Source organism: Aquarana catesbeiana, linkage group LG03, assembly GCF_042186555.1.
Source record: "Aquarana catesbeiana isolate 2022-GZ linkage group LG03, ASM4218655v1, whole genome shotgun sequence".
Classification (NCBI taxonomy): domain Eukaryota; kingdom Metazoa; phylum Chordata; class Amphibia; order Anura; family Ranidae; genus Aquarana; species Aquarana catesbeiana.
In genome coordinates this window covers 59237990-59257543 of record NC_133326.1, presented here as the reverse complement: position 1 = coordinate 59257543, position 19554 = coordinate 59237990, and the positions used below count along the sequence as shown (strand labels likewise).

The 19554-nt window shown below is 40.8% G+C and overlaps 1 protein-coding gene across 2 annotated transcripts in view; it reads left to right on the top strand.

Annotated features, from left to right (window-relative positions):
- The window catches only part of ADAMTSL3 (ADAMTS like 3), a 754066-nt gene that overhangs the window by 725336 nt on the left and 9176 nt on the right, over positions 1-19554 (top strand). For both annotated transcript variants that reach the window (XM_073618577.1, XM_073618575.1), the window contains 4 exons: positions 2487-2699; positions 8044-8227; positions 12663-12867; positions 17776-17885. In XM_073618577.1, coding sequence (XP_073474678.1) covers positions 2487-2699; positions 8044-8227; positions 12663-12867; positions 17776-17885 — 712 coding nt within the window. The remainder of the gene's footprint in view (positions 1-2486; positions 2700-8043; positions 8228-12662; positions 12868-17775; positions 17886-19554) is intronic.

The following is a 19554-nucleotide window of genomic DNA, read 5'->3' as shown; positions in this document are numbered from 1 at the left end:
CACTGATGGGCACTCATAGGTGGCACCGATGGGCACTCATAGGCGGCACTGATGGGCACTCGTAGGTGGCATTGATTGGTACATATGGGTGGCACTGATGGGCACTGATAGGTGGGCACTGATGGACACAGATGGGCACAGATAGGCACTGACAGGTGGCACCGATGGGCAATGACAGGTGGCACTGATGACACTGATTGGTGGCACTGATAAAATTTATTGGTGGCATTGCTGGGCATAACTAAAACATAATGGTGCCAATCAGTGCCCGTTTGTGGGCACTGATTGGCACAGATTGGGCACATTGGGCACATGTGGATGGCCATGGGGTACATACCTGGCCATCCACATGTTGCCCCTTCCCTGGTGGTCCTAGTGGCGATCCCTGGTGGTCCAGTGTGGTGATCTGAGGGGGGGCTGCGCTGATAAACAATCAGCACAGACCCCCCTGTCAGGAGAACCGCCGATCAGCTCTCCTCTACTTGCGTCTATCAGACACGAGTGAGGAAAAGCCGATCAACGGCTCTTCCTATTGACAGCGTGATCAGCCGTGATTGGACACGGCTGATCACGTGGTAAAGAGCCTCCGCCGGAGGCTCTTTACCAAGATCGGTGTAGCGGTGTGTCAGGCTGACACACCGCTCCGCCGATCGCCGCAATGCGCGCCCCCGCGGGCGCGCGGGGGCATGTTATCCTGCTGTACGTCATATGACGCCCAGTCAGGATAACGGAACCACTTCCCTGACGTCAATCCGCTATAGGACGGGCGGGAAGTGGTTGAGTAAGGGACAGACACATTAAAGTGGTATTAAACCCAAAACAAAAAATGACATATATTGCAGGTTACCAATTATTAGATTTGGTGGCGGCATCAGTTTTTTTTATTAGACGTTTTTTCCCTCTGTTTTCCCCTGGTGATCTGGCCAGTAACATGAAAGTGATCTTGAACACTTCCCTTTGCTCAAGCACAGCCTGCATTATGCCTCGGGCTGAACAGACAATGTAATACAGGCACACTATTAGGTTGATTTACTAAAACTGGAGAGTGCAAAATCTGGTGCAGCTGTGCATGGTAGCCAATCAGCTTCTAACTTCAGCTTGTTCAATTAAAGTAGAAGTCCAGCCTAACGCTAAAATCACTACATCTATAGACATCCATGATCTAACACTAACCTATCTAGCCCTATAAAGAAGAAATCAGTATATATACCTTTTCTGAAGCCGCTCCGCTCCCATGTTGAGCTCTCAGCAGCGGCTGTAGAGTTGGGTGCAGAGGAGGCAGCCGACAATTCCCATAACAAGCTCCATAGCAAGTCTATGGGTGATGTCACCTTATTTCACAGCCTTTGTCGGTTGTGTTCTCTGCAGAGCTTCCTGGAGACCGAACCGGAGCGGCTTCCAAAAGATTTTAGTGTTAGGCTGGACTTCCACTTTAAGCATTGTCTAATAAAAACAGAAGTTGATTGGCTATCGTGCACAGCTGCACCGGATTTTGCACTCTCCAGTTTTAGTAAATCAACCTCTGTGTGTCTGCACAGTGTCCTGTAACTCCACCCCCCATTATCAGGAAGAAGCACAAAAGAAGCAAGGATGTGAAACACTGAATAACCCTTTTAGGCCGTGCTCACATATGTGCGGCCGTTGTTTCAAGCATGGGGTCCAGTGCATGTCTGTTCAACGGTTCGGGTGTGAATCAGGTCCGAATTTTTGTCTGAATTTGCACCTGAACTGGACCCAAAAATGCACAGGACTCTTTTGTAATTTGCACCATGGCCGCCCCCGACATTTGTGAACCGGCTCCATTGAGAGCCGGTCACACTCGCATGCCATGGGAATTGGATGCGGTGAAAACCGAATCCAATTTCGCACATATGTGAACCCGGACTTACTCTTTTACCCAGCATGTCTGTTGTCTAATATCTGATGGGGTTTATCCAGGCAGCAGGTCACTGCAGGAGATTTAATGAGGCATACACTATATGAAAAGTTTACGGCTCAATTCACTCCTAAAGGTGCACTGTGGACTCTGTAATCCACAACACAAAATCAGTCTGATGTTAACTCACGCAGCAGCTAGACTGCTGGAAAGATTTCATTACTGGGTCATATACTACTGCGTCCTATTCACTTCATTTTAGCTACCCACTATGGTTGCTGGGATGCTGGCACCGCAGCCAATGATGCTATGGCCCCACTGCCAGCATCCTAGAAACCAATTATGTTTTTCAGTCATGCATCATTGGTTGCTAGAATGCAAGTGACTGGGCTATACAGCACCACTGCTCATGGTGCAGACAGGTGCTTGCATTATAACAACCAATGACACTACGCGACCCAGTCATCTACATCTTGCAACCAGTGATGTTTCTAGGCATATAATCAAAATTATACTGCACTGCATGAGTTTTTGGGTTTCATCTAAGCACAATCCCTCATACTGGATTACTTGTGTCGTCTGATGTTTAATGCTGTCATTGACCCTGCAGGTTGTCCAGTGCAGACAAGCCACCAGAACACCATTCACTGGTTTCTAAGGAAGCAACCGATAGAAGAAATGAAGGGTTTCAAATACCGGATTCTTGTATCTGGCCGTGTATTGGAGATAAACTCTTTGTCAGAGCAGAGTACTGGAGAATACAGATGTTGGACTTCAAATAACTCAAAGACAATGTCGGCTTGGGTGAATGTGTCCCTGGAAGGTAATGTTTCATTTTACTCTCTTCACATGTAGAAGAAGAATATTATTGGTTAAAGGCTTAGTTCACCTTGTGGACCATGTTTCATGCTACATCTATATTTAGGGTGTAGCATGAAACATTTCCCAAACCCTCTCCACCTGGATTGTTATGGGCTTCTCCCTGGAGCATCCTGTTGCATTTTTAAATTTAGTTTAGCTAATTATGGCTCCAGTACTACAAGTTTTATTTTCCCCCACAGCAGAGGGACTCACAGATTGCAATGGCGCACAAGCCCATTGTTTATTTCCTCCAGGCCCATAACCAAAGGCCCATACAGTTGCACTTAGGGATGCACCGATACCAGTTTTTTAAGCTCGAGTACGAGTACCGATATGATACACTCACCAATACCAATTACCAATACCTATTTTTTAATTGTATTTTTTTTTTAGACACTGTACCTTTTAACTTTTTCGTTTGATCAACTCTATTGCTATTACAAGGGACGAACAACATCACCCGTAATAGCATAATAAGTCCAAGCAGAACCAACACTAGGACAAGCTTCTTGTAGAGCTGTAGCAAACTCTAAATACATGAATGACCCAGTCCTTGCCTCACGGTCCCGAAGGCTGTGTAGTAACTTGAATGGGTGGCCAGCTGGCCGCAGGGAGGAGCAGCCCAGCCATCGCAGCTGCCTGGGACATGCGGGTGGCGGGTGTCACCCTGGTGTGGCCCGTACCCCCCTAACGATGCCACTGCCCGCCCCCAATGTGACGTCACTTCCGGTATCAATCTCAGGTATTGGAGCATTTTCGCCAGTACCGATACTCGGAAAAATGCTTGGTATCGGCACAGATACCAATATCGATATAGGTGCAACCCTAGTTGCACTGATTGTGGTGGCATTACTCTGCAGGCTGCAGTGCAAAAATGTATACATGTATAAACATATAAATAAATACACATTTTTTTCTTATATGAAAGTGGGTGTGTTTATTAAATTTTTGTAAAAGGTGGAAAATGCCTTTTATGCTCCTAATGCCAACTATGACACTACCTGCTTAGAGTTTGCATGTTTTCCCTGTGCCTGCGTGGGTTTCCTCCGGGTACTCTGGTTTCCTCCTACACTCCAAAGACATGCTGGTACTTAATTGGCTCCTGTCTATATTGGACCTAGTATGTGTATTTATGAGAGTTAGGGACCTTAGATTGTAAGCTCCTTGAGGGCAGGACCTGATGTGAGTGTACAATGTATATGTGTGTGTGTGTGAAGTGCTGCATAAATTGACGGCGCTATACCGTCAAAGTACCTGAAATAAAATAAATAACAATAATACAGCGAATTTAGAAAGTATGAATCTGTCTACTATTTTCCTTTTGTATTTCCAGGACAGGAAGTGACAAAAAATCTAGTGAAGTGCTGAACAGTGGCGGCCAGTAATACAGGGTGCAGGGGTACCGCCCCCCTATCCATGCGCCCAGCCCTCTAATCTACATGTGGGGTGCTGGACGCATGAATTCCAATGGGTTTTTTTTTTTTTTAAGCATGTGATTAGAGCCAGAGGCTCTAATAGGCTTCAAAAAAGGGTGGGCTTGGTGCTGTCACCCAATTGGCCAAAAGGGGAAGTGATTCTATTGGCCGCCTAGGAGGAGGGGGGAAGCCGCCTCCCATCACGTGGAGGAAGCGCTGCCCGATAGATGGGGTGCTGAAGGGTTAGGACTTCTGACAAAAACATTGTCAGAAGTCCTATTTTTATTACTATCTTACCCAACAGAACCACATCCCCATTTCTTGTACTGGTATCATAAGGACATAGAGTAAGGAAATATCTCTTAACGGGAATCATAGGCAGAAAAAAAAAAAAAAGAGGAAATTGTAATTTTTCCTCTTTCTATTAAAAATTAAGAATGATAAGTTTTGCTAGAGTTACGTTTTACAGCTAAAATGTAATGTATTATTATTTTTTTAATACAGTACCTAACACATATGAAATATTTACTAAAACTAGTGCACACAGAATCTGGTGTAGCTGTACATAGTAACCAATTAGCATCTAACTTCAGCTTGTTCAGTTAAGCTTTGACAATAAAACCAAGAAGTTAATTGGTTACCATGCACAGCTGTTCCAGATTCTGTGTGCACCAGTTTTAGTAAATCTCTCCCATGTATAATAGCGCATATCCCTGTGATTTACCCGCAGGTGGCTGCTGCTGGTAAAAATCTTTCCTGTGGTGCCCTGAGCAGCTTTCCTCCAGCATTGTGAGAGTTAACAGCAGCCACTACTACTGAGAAAAGTTGCACCGATCACCTGCGCCTTCTGCCCTCTCCGTCCTTCATATTGATTGTTTTCCTGCTCTCATCGCATTCTGTGAATGTAGGTACATGAGCGATTTTAGAAACCTGATGGGACATTATATGGCCCCGCTGACTTGAGTGGGAGCACATAAAAAAACACATGTTTTGTGTGTGTTTTTTAGGCAATCCTAAAAAAAAAAAGAGGTCTATGGACCTGCTCCAAAAAGCTCATGTATGGCACTTCATTCCTAAAATTGTACAAAAAAGTAAAAAAATAAATGTTTAAAAATTGCCTAACGTACTCTAACCTCAAATGTGAATGGGGGGGAAGGAGTAGGACAATGGCACTGATCCCTGAGCTCAGAAATCTAGATTTCTGTGTAGAGTCTGGATAGAATAGAATTATTTCCTCCAACAGTCGTTTTTAATACAGTACATTCCCACTTACCGGTACATGTGTTTTGTTACCACATTATGAACATTATGAACAAGCAAAAGAAAGCATTTACTGAATGTGAAATGACTTGGACTAATGAGCTAAGAAATTGGTGAGAAAATAAATAGAAAAATTGTGGAAAACAATATATTAGGAATTGCCTTGTGGCTTGTAGCAATTAGTCTGTGGACACAGCTGGGAGCTATCATTTGTTGCTGGTTATTGTTAAAAAAAATTCAGACTGTTTCTGCAATCACATAAAAAAGTAACTCTTTCAAAAGCGTGTAGTGTGCTTGATTTTCAACAGTGTCAAAAGAGGAATAAAAATGCATTTGCAGGCAGTTCAGTGGCCAAATACCAGGGTACCCCCAGATTATTTTAGAAACTTGTTAAACTAAATGACTGCACTGAAAGCATTCTTATCCATTCATATTTTTCCATAAGATTTAAACTGTTTTGTGTTCCTTAAGCTTTTGGACAGATGGAGGAGGAATGGCACAATGAACACAATATGTTTTCATATAAAAGAAAACACACTGTCCATGCCAGCCATTGAAAACCAGGGTTCCTTGGAACCCTGGGGTCCCTGCAGAGATTGCTATGGGTTCCTTAAGTTGTGTCTGAGTGACCTCCTATTTAATGGTGCCTGCATAGTTCTGGGACAGTGCTACATGGCAGAGCCAGCTGTATGAAGTTTTTAGCTTGCCTATAAAGGTGACATTCTGATCGCCACTGTAAGGGGGGCTTTCCTCCCGTTAACCACCAGCGTAAGGGACATTTTGCCACTGACCACCAATGAAATGGTTATTGCAAGGGTTTGAGATCTTAAACGTTTTTAAGGGTTTGTCAGGTTGAGAAAGGCTAGGCTATGGGGTTTACTAAGACTGGAGAATGCAAAATCTGGTGCACCTCTGCATAGAAACCAGTCAGCTTGCAGGTTTTTAGTTAAGCCTGTACCAGATTTTGCACTCTTCAACCCCAATGCCTTCATGGCCCAGGAACAACTACACCCAGATTTCTTGTACTGGCATAACAAGGGGGGAAAAAAAGGAAATATCTCTCCAAAGAAATCATAGACCAAAATCAAAATCAAAATCAAATCAAAAATAAAAATAGTTAGACAGGAGAATTTGGTTGGTTGCAGGCTGGCTGTTGAGTTGAGCTGGGAATTTTCTTTGGTTTTGTTTGACATGCCTCGCCCTCCCATGTGCTCCTTGCTGCGAAGGCCAGTTATAGGTGGGGTCAGTGGTCAGTTGTTTGTACTGAAATAAAAATCAGGTTTAGATTTTAACTTTCCCCCACTCTAAAAATGTAAAAATGATTGTTTTGGCTGGAGTTACTCTTTTTTTTCACAAATAGTGAAGTTGCTCTTTAGATTAATTACTTTTCTGCAAATTATTTTATATCAGCAGGACAACTTAGATGCTATTCATGTCTTGTTGATTGCCCATAGAAATAGCTTTCAGACACTAAATCATAAGGTAAGAAGCAAGGCAAGCCCAGGAATTACCCCAAAATAGTAGAATATTTTATGTACAGTGTATACTGCAATGCCATCTTTGTGTAAAACATGATGATGTCATCGAGTTTTTGGAGATGATTTACTAAAGGAAAGTAGGTTATTCACCTTACAGGGGAATTTGCCCCAGAACTTAGTTCATGAGGAATAAGAACTTAGTGAAGCTCTGCTGACTTCCATCATCCATACATCTGCAAACAAAAAATGCTAAATTTTTTTTTTTTTAAGATCCTCTGACATTTTAAAAGGCCCCTTCTGGGTATGGAGCCACGAGCATTTTTGACCTCTTGTAGTGAGAGGTCCATGTGAGCTGGTAAGCGAGCCTTTCAGCTTTTAGTGGTGGTGTTGATGCACAAAATCACAACTCGAGGTGGTGGATGGTGGTGATACTCACCAGGAACATCAGTATTTGTCACTTGTGGACTTTTTATTCCTATTTTTATTTCATTTAACTAGCGAAACCCAGTATAAGTTATACAATATTGGGACTGTGCTGATATCTCACAGATGAGTTGCTGCTTGTATCACTTTTTTACATTGTTTTATGTTGTTATACATCTAGCATGATTATTTCGCTTTTATTACAAATGTGGATGGGGTGAATGTAGTGTACAATCAGTTCTGAAATATCAAAATTCAGGCATACTAATTACACAGAACGGGGTGAAAAATGCAATAACCTATAGCCACCAGTCAGAGATCACTATCCTGAAGGCAGACCAGAACAACATGGATTCTTACTGGTTGAGTACGGTAATTAATTAGCTTAATTAATAGTAGTCATGTGCTTGACATTAGAGTAAATTTTGACATCAGAGTAAAAACAATACAGGAAAAGGAAAATTGACAACAGTAATTACAAAAGAAAATAATTTTTGTTGCAACTTTCTTAACTGGGTGATAATACGACTACACCTGTTTAATAACCTTATGCAAGGAAAAATTGTTTGCAGTAATACACAGGTAACCAGTTACATGTTGCCTTCTAGGAACATAGAGTAGTTGAACAGATAAAACAATCTGGTTACTAATATTTTACTTATTAAGTAAAGCGTAAAGCGTCGCTATTTGCAGCATGTTTTTAAATAAATTCAATTATATGTTGTTACAGTGTACAGTTTAGAATATGGTGAGTGGACACCTTGCTCAACATCATGTGGAAACATGGGCTCTCAAGTCAGAACACAGCACTGTGTGAATTCTGAAGGGCAGAGGGTGGACAATTCATTGTGTGAACATCTTCAGCCATTAACAGCTAGTCCTCAGTCATGTAACATACAGGACTGTCCAATAAGGTGAGTAATTTGATCATTGACAGTTTTCTTTAGGTGTGAGATACATGTATGATAACTGTAATATGGGGGACCCGGGAAAACCAGCCAGCCACTTGTAAACTAAACAGTTTGTATTGTTCTAAGAAAACAGTTTCCTTTAATAAATCAAACACAAAACAGTCCATAATTCTGGTATATTGAAATTAATACTACGGCTCGCCACCAGTATACCAGTCCCATACCTAGGTTCAGGCTCCCATCTGCTTCAGGAAAAGCCACAGGAGCTCAACACATAATGGGGGTTATTTACGAAAGGCAAATCCGCTTTGCATTACAAGTGCAAAGTGCACTTGAATGTGCAGTCGCTGTAGATCTGAGGGGTAGGTATATCTGAAATGAGGGGAAGCTCTGCTGATTTTATCATCCAATCATGTGCAAGCTGAAATGCTGTTTTTAATTTTCCTTGCATGTCCCCCTCAGATCTACAGCAACTGCACTTCCAAGTGCAATTTCAAGTGCACTTTGCACTTGTAGTGCAAAGTGGATTTGCCTTTCGTAAATAACCCCCAATGTCTCAGTTGTAAGACAGTCCACACTTTCTCACAGCTGTGAACTATTACACTCCATCTCACAAATAGGTGCTGACTCCTTCTTGTTCCTTTTCAGGCCTTCCCTGCAGGTGGGTTAAACCTATTAGGTCCAAGGTCCCTATAATAAGGGTTGGAGGCTCTTTCCCACACAAAGTCTCTCCAAGCCTCTGAATTCTGGAACCCATGTCAGTACTTACCAATCTTGGGCAAAGTGTAAGTCAGTTTACCCCTTTCCAGCCAGATTCCCTCATCCTGCATGGGTGAGAATGCTTGAGTACTCCCAAATTGCTATTCATTCATCCCCCTTAAAGGGACCACAACCCAAATAGCAGGGCAACATACCTGCTATCCAGGACCCATCCTGTACATAATATCATTTAGTTATATATATTTATATTTTTTAACACAAAACTGGAGTCTCACCACCTTTTCCAATAAAACACTGCACTGCTTTACTTTAACTGACAATTGTGGGGCTGTGCAACGCTTTACTCAAATAAAATGTTTAATTCTTTTCCCACAAATAGAGCTTTCCTTTGGTGGTATTTAATCACCTCTGCGTTTTTTACTTTTTGCGCTAGAAACAAAGAATGATCAACAATTTTTAAAAAAAACAATATTTTTTACTTTCTGCTCTAAAACAAATTCAATTAAAAAAATGTAAAAATCAAATTTCTTCATCAATTTAGGCCAATATGCTACATATTTTTGGTAAAAAAAATCCCAATAAGTGTATATTGATTTGTTTGCGTAAAAGTTATAGCGTCTACAAACTATGGGATATTTTTTAAAATGTAAAAAAAAAGATTTTTTTTTACTAGTAATGGCGGCGATCAGCAACTTATAGCGGGACTGCGATATTGGGGTGGACAAATCAGACATCTAACTGACACTTTTGACACTTTTTTGGGGACCAGTGACACTAATACAGTGATCAGTGTTAAAAATATGCACTGTCACTGTACTAATGACACTGGCAGGGAAGGGGTTAACATCAGGGGTGTTTAAAAGGTTAACTGTATGCCTCACTAATATTTCAATATTTTCAATATTTGTAGTGGGGGAGGTGCTTTTACTAGTGGAAGACATGGATTGGTATTCCTGCTTTACATAAACACAGGATCCACATCTTCTGTACTAACAGAATGACAATCTGCCTTGTTTACATAGGCAGACTGGATTTCTGTCAGCGTACCAAACGATCAGTGGGTTCTGGCAGAGATCGTGTTTGCAGGATCCACTAATTTGCTCCCGCTGTGATTTTACACGCACTGGCACCTAAAACCTGGAAGTGCAGAATCATGTATATATGCATGATTATGCACACGACCGCCCTGTAGTAGGGATGGGCCCCATGTTGAAGTCGAACGTAAGTTTGACTCGAACATTGGGTGTTCGATGCGTGTTTGATGCGTGTTCAATGCGCCCCATAATGCACTGCGAGATTGCAGTGCACTGAAGGCTGCTGATTTGGCCAAAGCATACACCTGACCTGTATTCTTTGGCCGATCGCAGCACGATGTGCTTTGAGAGCCATGATTGGCCAAAGGCAGGGTGCGTTTGGCCAATCATGGCTCAGGGGCTAAGTCCACACCCCACACTATATAAGGCTGCTTACATGGCGGCCGTGTATAGTGTTAATAAATGGAGAGAGATTAGGCAGGTTAGTTAGTGGATTGAGTGTGCAGTGAGTGTAGTGTATATAATCATACAGTGTAGAATATATAGTGCACTCAGTGTAGTGTATATAATCATACAGTGTACAGTATATAGTGCAGTCAGTGTAGTGTATATAATACAGTGCAGAGTATATAGTGCAGTCAGTGCAGTGTATATAACGTAGTGCAGAGTATATAGTGCAGTCAGTGTAGTGTATATAACACAGTGCAGAGTATACAATACACTGTAGTGAAGTAGTTAAGGGGAACCCTATGACAGAATTAAGAAAAGAATGGCACGGCGCCCCCCCCCCCCCCACCCCTAAAATCAATACCAGGCCCTTTGGGTCCCTTACATTGTAGCAAAGTGTCATTTCTTCAGTGTTGTCACATGAAAAGATATAATAAAATATTTACAAAAATGTGAGGGGTGTACTCACTTTTGTGAGATACTGTATATGCCCTACAGATGTGGTGTGAGTGGGCCGCAAAGTGGGGTTTCAATCATACGGTTGGCAGACTACCAAGAAAGTAATAGTTATAATTGCTGAAGATTAATTTCTTCACAATGCCTATAGCTATAAAGGTGAGTAATGGCTTATTTTAAAGTATTTTAAATGCTTCTTCAGAACATTTAAAATGACTAAACTCTAATTTAAAAATATATATTCTATTCAAGTATTTATTTTTATCTCAAAAAGTACCTTCTATTGCTCTATCTTGCATGGCAGGGTGTTTTGTCAGATTCGTCTTGGCAAATAGAGGAAGCTAGATATGAAATAAGGCCCTTTTTTTCTATAGTAGTTGCTAGAAAAATAATTAGAGGGTTTGGTAAATTTTTGGGCCATATTGAATGTATGAAGGTCATGTTTTAGCTGTAGATATTGAAAGAACTTTTGTTTTTGGAGATAAAACTCCACCTGTAGTGTTTGAAAGGATTTAGGAACATTTTAGGCATATAATTGGTCGATATATTGGATTCCATGCTTATATTAGAGATCAAAACCCTGCAGCTTACGAAGTTCTTCAAAATGGTTATAAATCAATATTGGGGTATATGAATTCTATCCTTCCATCCAAATATTTCGTAGCAATCTGAAAGTGGGACATTGTACACTTTCTGCTATTTATGATGGAGTCACAATGAAGTTGCATGCATTTTAACCTGTTCAGCTCTCATACCTGTACACCTCTTCTGGACCACATTAATTTTTACATTTATTCTATGAGCCAGTTTATTCGCCAATATTATTGTCATTACTTTAGATAAAAAAGTAAAGCATATATCGTTTTTTTGGGACAAACAAGGCTTTCTTTTATTATGTTGCTTTGGATCAATGATTTTATTGTTTAATGCAAATCAGTAGACAAAGAATACCAAAACTGAAAACAAATCACATTTTTCTATATTGATAAGTGTTAGTTTAAAAAAAATGTATTGTTACTGTAGATAAAAAGTATAATTTTTATTCTGAGATGTGTCTTGTTTTTAATTACTCTAAAATTATGATTCTTGCACAGTATTGCAAGGTTATTTGGAAACAAAATAAATGCTTTTTTTTCAACTTTGTCATTTTTACTAAGTCCCGGTTCACACAGGGGCGACTTGTCAGGTGACCTAGCCGCCTGACAAGTCGCGTCCCGTTCTCTACTACAGAACCGTTCTAATAGGAGCGACGCAAGTCGCTCCGACTCAGAAAAAGGTACCTGTAGTATTTTTGGGGCGACTTCAGGCGACTTGCATTGACTTCTATACAGAAGTCGTTTTGCAAGTTGCCGCTGAAGTCGTGTGCAGGTCGCCTCGGAGAGTCGACCTACAAGTCGTGCCGCCCCTGTGTGAACCAGCACTAAAAGTGATACACACTGTTTCTGGTACAGCTGTACATATTAACCAATCAGCTTCTAAATTCAGCTTGTTCAATTAAGCATTGGCAAAAAAACCTAGAAGCTGATTGGTTACTATGCACAGCTGTACCAGGTTCTGTGTTCATTAGTTTTAGTAAATCTCCCCGAATGCATATCTTGATTTGAAGTTTTTTGGGCATGCCCAGTGTTTTCAACTGGCTAAAGAATTGCAGGAGAGAATAGATCCCAAGCATTTGTACTTTACAAATCTTGTGCCTGATAAAACATTTGCTGTATGTGTATTTTAGCTATGTATTTGGCTGGAGTTGCCCTTTCACAGGATATCATTTATTATTTTTGTAGATGGGCCACAAGTTCATGGTCTGAATGTTCTGCCTCCTTTGGCACAGGATTCCAGCTCAGACAAGTGGCGTGCCAACAACTAATGGCAGATGGTAGTGTAAAGGTGCTGGCTTTAAATTACTGTGGACTCACCAATCGACCAGCGGCAAGGAAGCCTTGTGTGACTGATGCCTGTGTGGACTGGGTTCCTCAACCTTGGGGACAGGTAAAGGTCAATGAGATAGACTTGTGTTAGCATATACAGTATGTCAGCAAAAATTCACCAGATGGGGTCTTTCTATGTTCACACCCGTGCAAGAGAAATTCGGGTGGAATTTGATTTGCTGCTGTGGTCAACAACACACACTTATCTTTCCATTAGATTTTAATACTTGAGGTTCAATGGGGTTTCTGAATACATTGAGGTTTTTTTTTAATGTTTTTCTTAAAGGACAATTTCACCTTTAGTGAAGTTGTTGTTTAATAAATACCCCTCTCTGCTGAGTAAGGTCCACCTGGTATCATACTTACCTTCAGCCCATGCTCCAGCTGTCTCTTCTCTGACATGGTCCTTGACAGGTCCTCATCATACCTAGTTTAAGTGCTGCAGCCCAATTAATTTCTATGGATAAACCATGCTCATGGTGGCCACCAGTGGTCCTTGGAGTATAACTTACCCTTAGCAATAAATGGGGATTCGGCATGCATGCAGTTTGAAGAGGACTTGGTCAGAACCATTTCTTTGGATCAAAGAGGCATGTTATACAAAGTGATCTGCAGTCAGGGGGTGGCGATTTATTGTAGTGGAACTAAACCTTCCCATCGTTTTCTGCCATCTTGGCCTTTGTTTGATCTTCAACTGCCATGGTGCTGCACATGTGATCAGTTATGACACCAGCCATTTGATGGCTTGACAGTTTTGTTGAGAGCACAACCAATGTGTCCCGCCCTGGTATGTGCCAGTAATGTTACTGTTTTTTTAAACTGTTAAATCAATGGGTTTAGTTCCACTTTAAAGGACACTAAAGGTGAAGTTATCCTTTAAAATAATGTTTGAGCAATTTTTATAGCACTTATTCTATGTAGAAAGTGCCCTGTCTTATAATTTCATCATTATTTCTATATGAACAATAAAAGGGATTATATGTGCCTTGTCCTGCAATCAACAGTTCGATGTTGTTAACACTACCTAATAGGATAGACACTTGAAGAAGTATCTACGGACCTTTATTTTATATACAGCTACAACAATAGAGAGCAGCAAACTTTTAAAAATAAACACAGATACTTTCAATTACAGGCTTGTGAGATGGCTTAATCTGAATCATCTGTGTTCAATACACACTTAGATCTGGACTCTGGTGCACTTGTAGTAGATCTTTTGCACATTGTCTTGCAGCTCACCTAATCCCCGGCTTTTTTTTTCCTGTGTACAATGATAAAATTGTGTACAATAATCTAACACAAACATCCAATAATATACAGCCTATTCACACCTTGTAGAAAGGGGCATTTATCAAACAGCATGTACCTGAACTTGAAAGGATGTAGACAATATTCAATTCATGATGTTTTTGTGTGTGGAAATTTACTTTAGAGGTTTTTCATTATAGTGTATTTCATTAGGGACTTGAACCAATCCAAACATCAATGTAGAACAGTGTTAAACCACCTTGGCAAAGGCAGTACATGAGTAAGACCACTTGGCTCCTATTATGCATCTTTTGTTGGTAGATGGTTGTGTATAATTAAAAAACACAGACCAGAGCTTAGAGCAGACTTGCCACAGACGTGTGTAAAAAATCAAAACAATTATGGAACGCTGCAGAAACATATACGTCTTCTATCAAGTTCTACAGGAAACACCTTAATGGAATAAAACTGCATCTTTAGGCAGTTACATTTAAACTTTAGCTAAATGTTGACCAATATATTGTCATGCATTTCCAATTATTCGTTTTAGAGGTTAATTCAACCCCCCTCCTTCCCCCACGTTAGAATAATTACAAAGCCAACACAGATTAGTTCTTCAACCTGCCTCTGGGTAGATCATGTGGTACACAGTGCAAAAACCATGCCCATTCCTCCAGAGGCTTTCATAATAGTAGTTTGCCAGAAATTGAAAGATGGTGGCACTGTCTATAATAATTGCGCTGCTTGCCAAGGATGAGCATCACAAGATTCTATTATTGCATATGTAATGTAGCTTAGATTGTTCCTATCCTCCACATATGACATTTTAGCAGGTTGGTCAGGCCACTCTGGAGTAAAAGGATACATCCTTCCATCATTGTTCCTATATACATTAATACTAGTGCAGTCTTTTAGAGTTTAGGTCCATAGTATCTGTACACAAAAAAAAAAAAAACACTGTATGATATAAATGTTTTTTACATAAGGTTACCAGTTCTAGGGACAACTTATCACATCCACATTCTATAGGAGACGGTACAAATTTAGGAAAAAAGGACATCCCTAAGGGGTGGCAGCAGGACTTTATTGGATATGAGGTTGTCGCTCAGGTAGACACGTACACATTTAAAATATATTGATCATCCTTATTTGCACAATAAGGTTAAAAAACATATATGAGTCACTAAAACATCCCATTTAAAAGCATACAAGTATTACACAGGCATATTGTTGAATCAGAGGTTCAATGTAAATTTGGAGTTACAGATAGTACATTAGTTCACCTTCGTGTTCATTACACAGGAACCTAAGTAATGAATACGAATGTGAACTAATGTACTATCTGTAACTCAAGGCTTTTTTTCTCGGAGAATAGGTGCAGGAACTCCCCCCGTCTGAGTCACCCCTTGTCTCTGCCCCCTACCCACCTCTGACCACCGTCCCTTGATTCCACCCCCACCCACCTACCAGTACTGCCCCTTTTAGAGAATACAGAATCAAGTATCATTTTGTGGTGCTAAATCATCTGTATGGAACATGGTAATGATAAGAAGAAAAGCAGTAAAATAGATCCCCTGCAGCCAGGAACAATAGAATCCCAGCAATAGATCCCCACACAACAATAGACTCCCCCAGCAACAATGGACTCCACCCCAACAACAATAGATTCCCTGCAGCAACAGTGAACCACCCACAACAAAATATCACACCCAGTAACAAAATATCCACCCAAGCAACATTAGACCCCCCCCCAGCAACAACAACAGATCTCCCAGCAGGCAGCAACATAAGACCCCCCCCAACAATAGATTCCCCATCAGCAAAAATAGACCCTCACACAAAATCAGATCCCCACCAGTGACAATAGATCCCCCAGCAGACAACATCAATAGACCCTCCAGCACACCCCATGCTATTACATACATTCAATGCTGGGGGTGCTGGAAGTGCGCTCCCCCGCGTTCCCGCTAATAAAAAGCCCAGCTGTAACTCCAAATATGGATTCACATTGAACCGCTGATTCAGCATTATGCCTGTATAATATTTGTATGCTTTTAAATGGGATGTTTTGGTGACCCATTTATGGGTTTTTAAACTTTTTGTAGAAATAAAGATGATCTATATATTTTAAATGTGTATGTGTCTACTTGAGTGACAACCTCACATCCAATAAAGTCCTGCTACCGCCCCTTAGGGGTGTCCCATTTTCCTAAATTTGTACTGTATGACATAAAATAGCCAGCATTTATAGTAAGATAATTGCTAAAAGTAAAATAAACAAATTGCATCAAGTTTAATGACCTACCACCAGAAAACGCAAACCAAAACAGGATGTTGAAAATAAAAAGCAACTATCAATTTGTATACTCACATTGGGGAAAATTGTTACACTGTAGGCCCAGTCCACATCTATGCCATTTCTGTGTGGCCACATTCGCACAGGTACAGCAGCCTATTCATTTGAATAAGCAGCGGTACCTATAGGAAACACAGGAAAAAGGCCCCTGCACTTTTTCTAAAATTACAGTCACATGGCCCTGTGTTTCTGCACATCCAAAAAGGCGTGTTGTTTTTCAATACGTGAAGGTACCATTAAGAAATAATGGCACCCCCACACATCTTCTAAACAGCACTGCATTTTTGCTGCGGGTACAGGAACAAATTCGATTTACACACAGTCCCACACCCGCCGAGATGTGAACCTAGGCAAATCATGGCACAACCCAAAAAAGACGGGAAAATAAATCAAATTTAATTCTACATTTTTTGTCTCTGCATCATGTGTCCTCGTTTAACCCTTCTATTATTTTCTCAACTTACCTAAGAGTTAAAGAGAATGGATATTTTTGGCAAAGACTTGATTAATATACAGGGAATATAACAATACAAGTATTTAAAAAAAAGTATTGTATACAGGATGTTATAACTTTATTGCTATAGGCCAATGGTCTCAAAAACTGTGGCCCTTTGCTTGCCTTTATCTGGCCCTTGGGGCACTTTCTCCCACTAATAAGACACTATTCCTTGGATTGACATCAACAACGGGGCATTATTACACCCACTGAAAACAATAGTGGGGCACTATTCCTCCCACTGACAACAACAATGCAGCACTGTTTCTTCCACTGACCCCCAAGCCCGAGTCATTGTTTATTCCCACTGACTCTGGGGCATTTTTTTTCCTTCCACTGGCCATAGCTTGACCCCCCTAATATCTAAAGGACAATAATCTGGCCCTTTGTTTAGGAAGTTTGGAGACCCCTGCTACAGGCCCATATACTTTATGTCTACAGTTTGAACAGTGTGGCAGAGAATATGGATACTGTATAAATTAATAATAAAAATAATGGTAAAAAGTTATAAACGCTTACCTGTGCTGGAGAGTCAGACAGTGACAACAACAGATATTTGAACTTAAAGGATTTGCTTAAACAGAAGAGCCTGTCAAGTTGGAATATATTTCTATGGACTGTATAATCGTATAGTTATTGTACTTCCAGTATTGTGGTTTTTAAGGTAATATTATCGTGTTTGGAAAGTACAGATGGGAAGACTCTGAGGTTTTCTAAGTGTTGCTCAAGACACAGAAATAAACTGATTGACTTACATTACCTTTTAAATATCCATCCAGATGTAAGATATGTGTATGATCCGGTTTAAGCTAGTCAGAAAGAATATGAATGACCTTGTATTCAGTCTGAACATTGTCTTTTTGTTTCAGTGTTTTAATCGCTGCACCGGACAAGGAATGGGCTTACAGCATCGGCACATTGTGTGTCAGAACCGGAATGGAACCGTGGTGCCAGACACTTACTGTGATAGAAGGAAGAGGTATTTGAATCCATCTAAAGTTAAGAAGCCAGTAACATATTACAGATGTAATACTCACGGGCATGCCAATTTTATGGTGGAAAAATTGTACATGTCCAAAAAACGGCAGATTGTTTTTTTCTGTCATTTAGCTGTTATGATGTTCTGGTAAGATCATCTGAAGGCCTTTATGGCTTTCACCACTCAAAGAGATTTGTAACATTTAATGTCTTAGTTAAATGCTGTACAGTCACAATCCTTGACGTTAAAATGGAAGGCTTACAAACATCTAGAATGCATAATCTATATGTATCTGGGGGAAAAAAATGGAATACTATTCAATCTAAGAATTCTAGTGTTGCTTACTCTTGACATTACAGACTATAACAAAACTTTGTATCCATATAATGAAAGCATACTTGTCCCTTTCACAGACAAGAATGCAGAAGCTTTAGATGGTGGAAGCTGCTGTTTCTTTTTTGGAGTGCATGTCAGTAGAGTAAGGGTACTGAGTAGCTCTAGCAGTAGTTTGGACCAAAAGAAATGAAATGGAAATAATTACAGAGCCCCTTAGCTCCCCATCTTCAATTTACTTCCAACACAAAACTATGTATACTGCTGCAGCACACTACTTGCCTTCATAGTAGTCTGAGATAGTTGGCAGAACTACATGAACATGACCTGATCTCAAAGTATTTGGACATTGATACCTGAGTGTACCTGAAAGTGGAATGGAACCCATGGATTTAACCAAAACAGTTACATTCAAGGCATGCCTTCAGGTACTAGTGTGCTTATGTCAGCTGTCAACCAAACTGTCAAGCCATAAAATGGCTAATGTCATAGCTGATCACATGTGTAGCACCATGGCAATTGTAGTTCAAGCAGGCTTATGCCGCATTCACACGGGCGGACTTTTCAACCGGGCTGGTCCGACAGACCGAATCCGGCGAAAAAAACGACCATGTGTGGGCTCCATCGGACCTGCAGCGGACTTTTTTGGTCAAAAATCTGACGGACTTTAGATTTGAAACATGTTTCAAATCTTTCCGACGGACTCAAGTCCGGTCGAAAAGTCCGCTCGTCTGTATGCTAGTCCGATGGACAAAAACCGCCGCTAGGGCAGCTATTGGCTACTGGCTATAAACTTCCTTATTTTAGTCCGGTCGTACGTCATCACGTACGAATCCGTCGGACTTTGGTGTGATCTTGTGTAGGCAAGTCCGTTCGTTTGGAAAGTCCGTCGGAAGTCCGCCGAAAGTCCATCGGATAGACCGTCGGACCAGTCCGGTCAAAAAGTCCGCCTGTGTGTACGCTGCATAAGATGACAGCTTCCTTGGCTGTAAAGGATAGGAGGGTTTAGTGTCACTTTAACTCTGCTGCCAGCTACCGCTGGGCCTGACAGTATCCACATAGATATATAGCTATATTCTCTTTTGCTTTAGATAATATTTGTAAATATTTCTACCACCTGAAACCCCTTAATTGGAAATGAAAGGGGTTGATTTACTAAAAGCAGTTGTTCCAGAGCTTAGTGAATGAACAGAAGCTCTGCTGACTTTCATCATCCAATCATTTAAAAATGCAGGTTTTTTTAAAAATTTGTCTAGCATGTAATTTGGGTATTCTTTGCAAAGTAAAGCTTTACCTCGTTTACTAAGCTCTGGAGCACTTGCACTTGCAGAGTGCA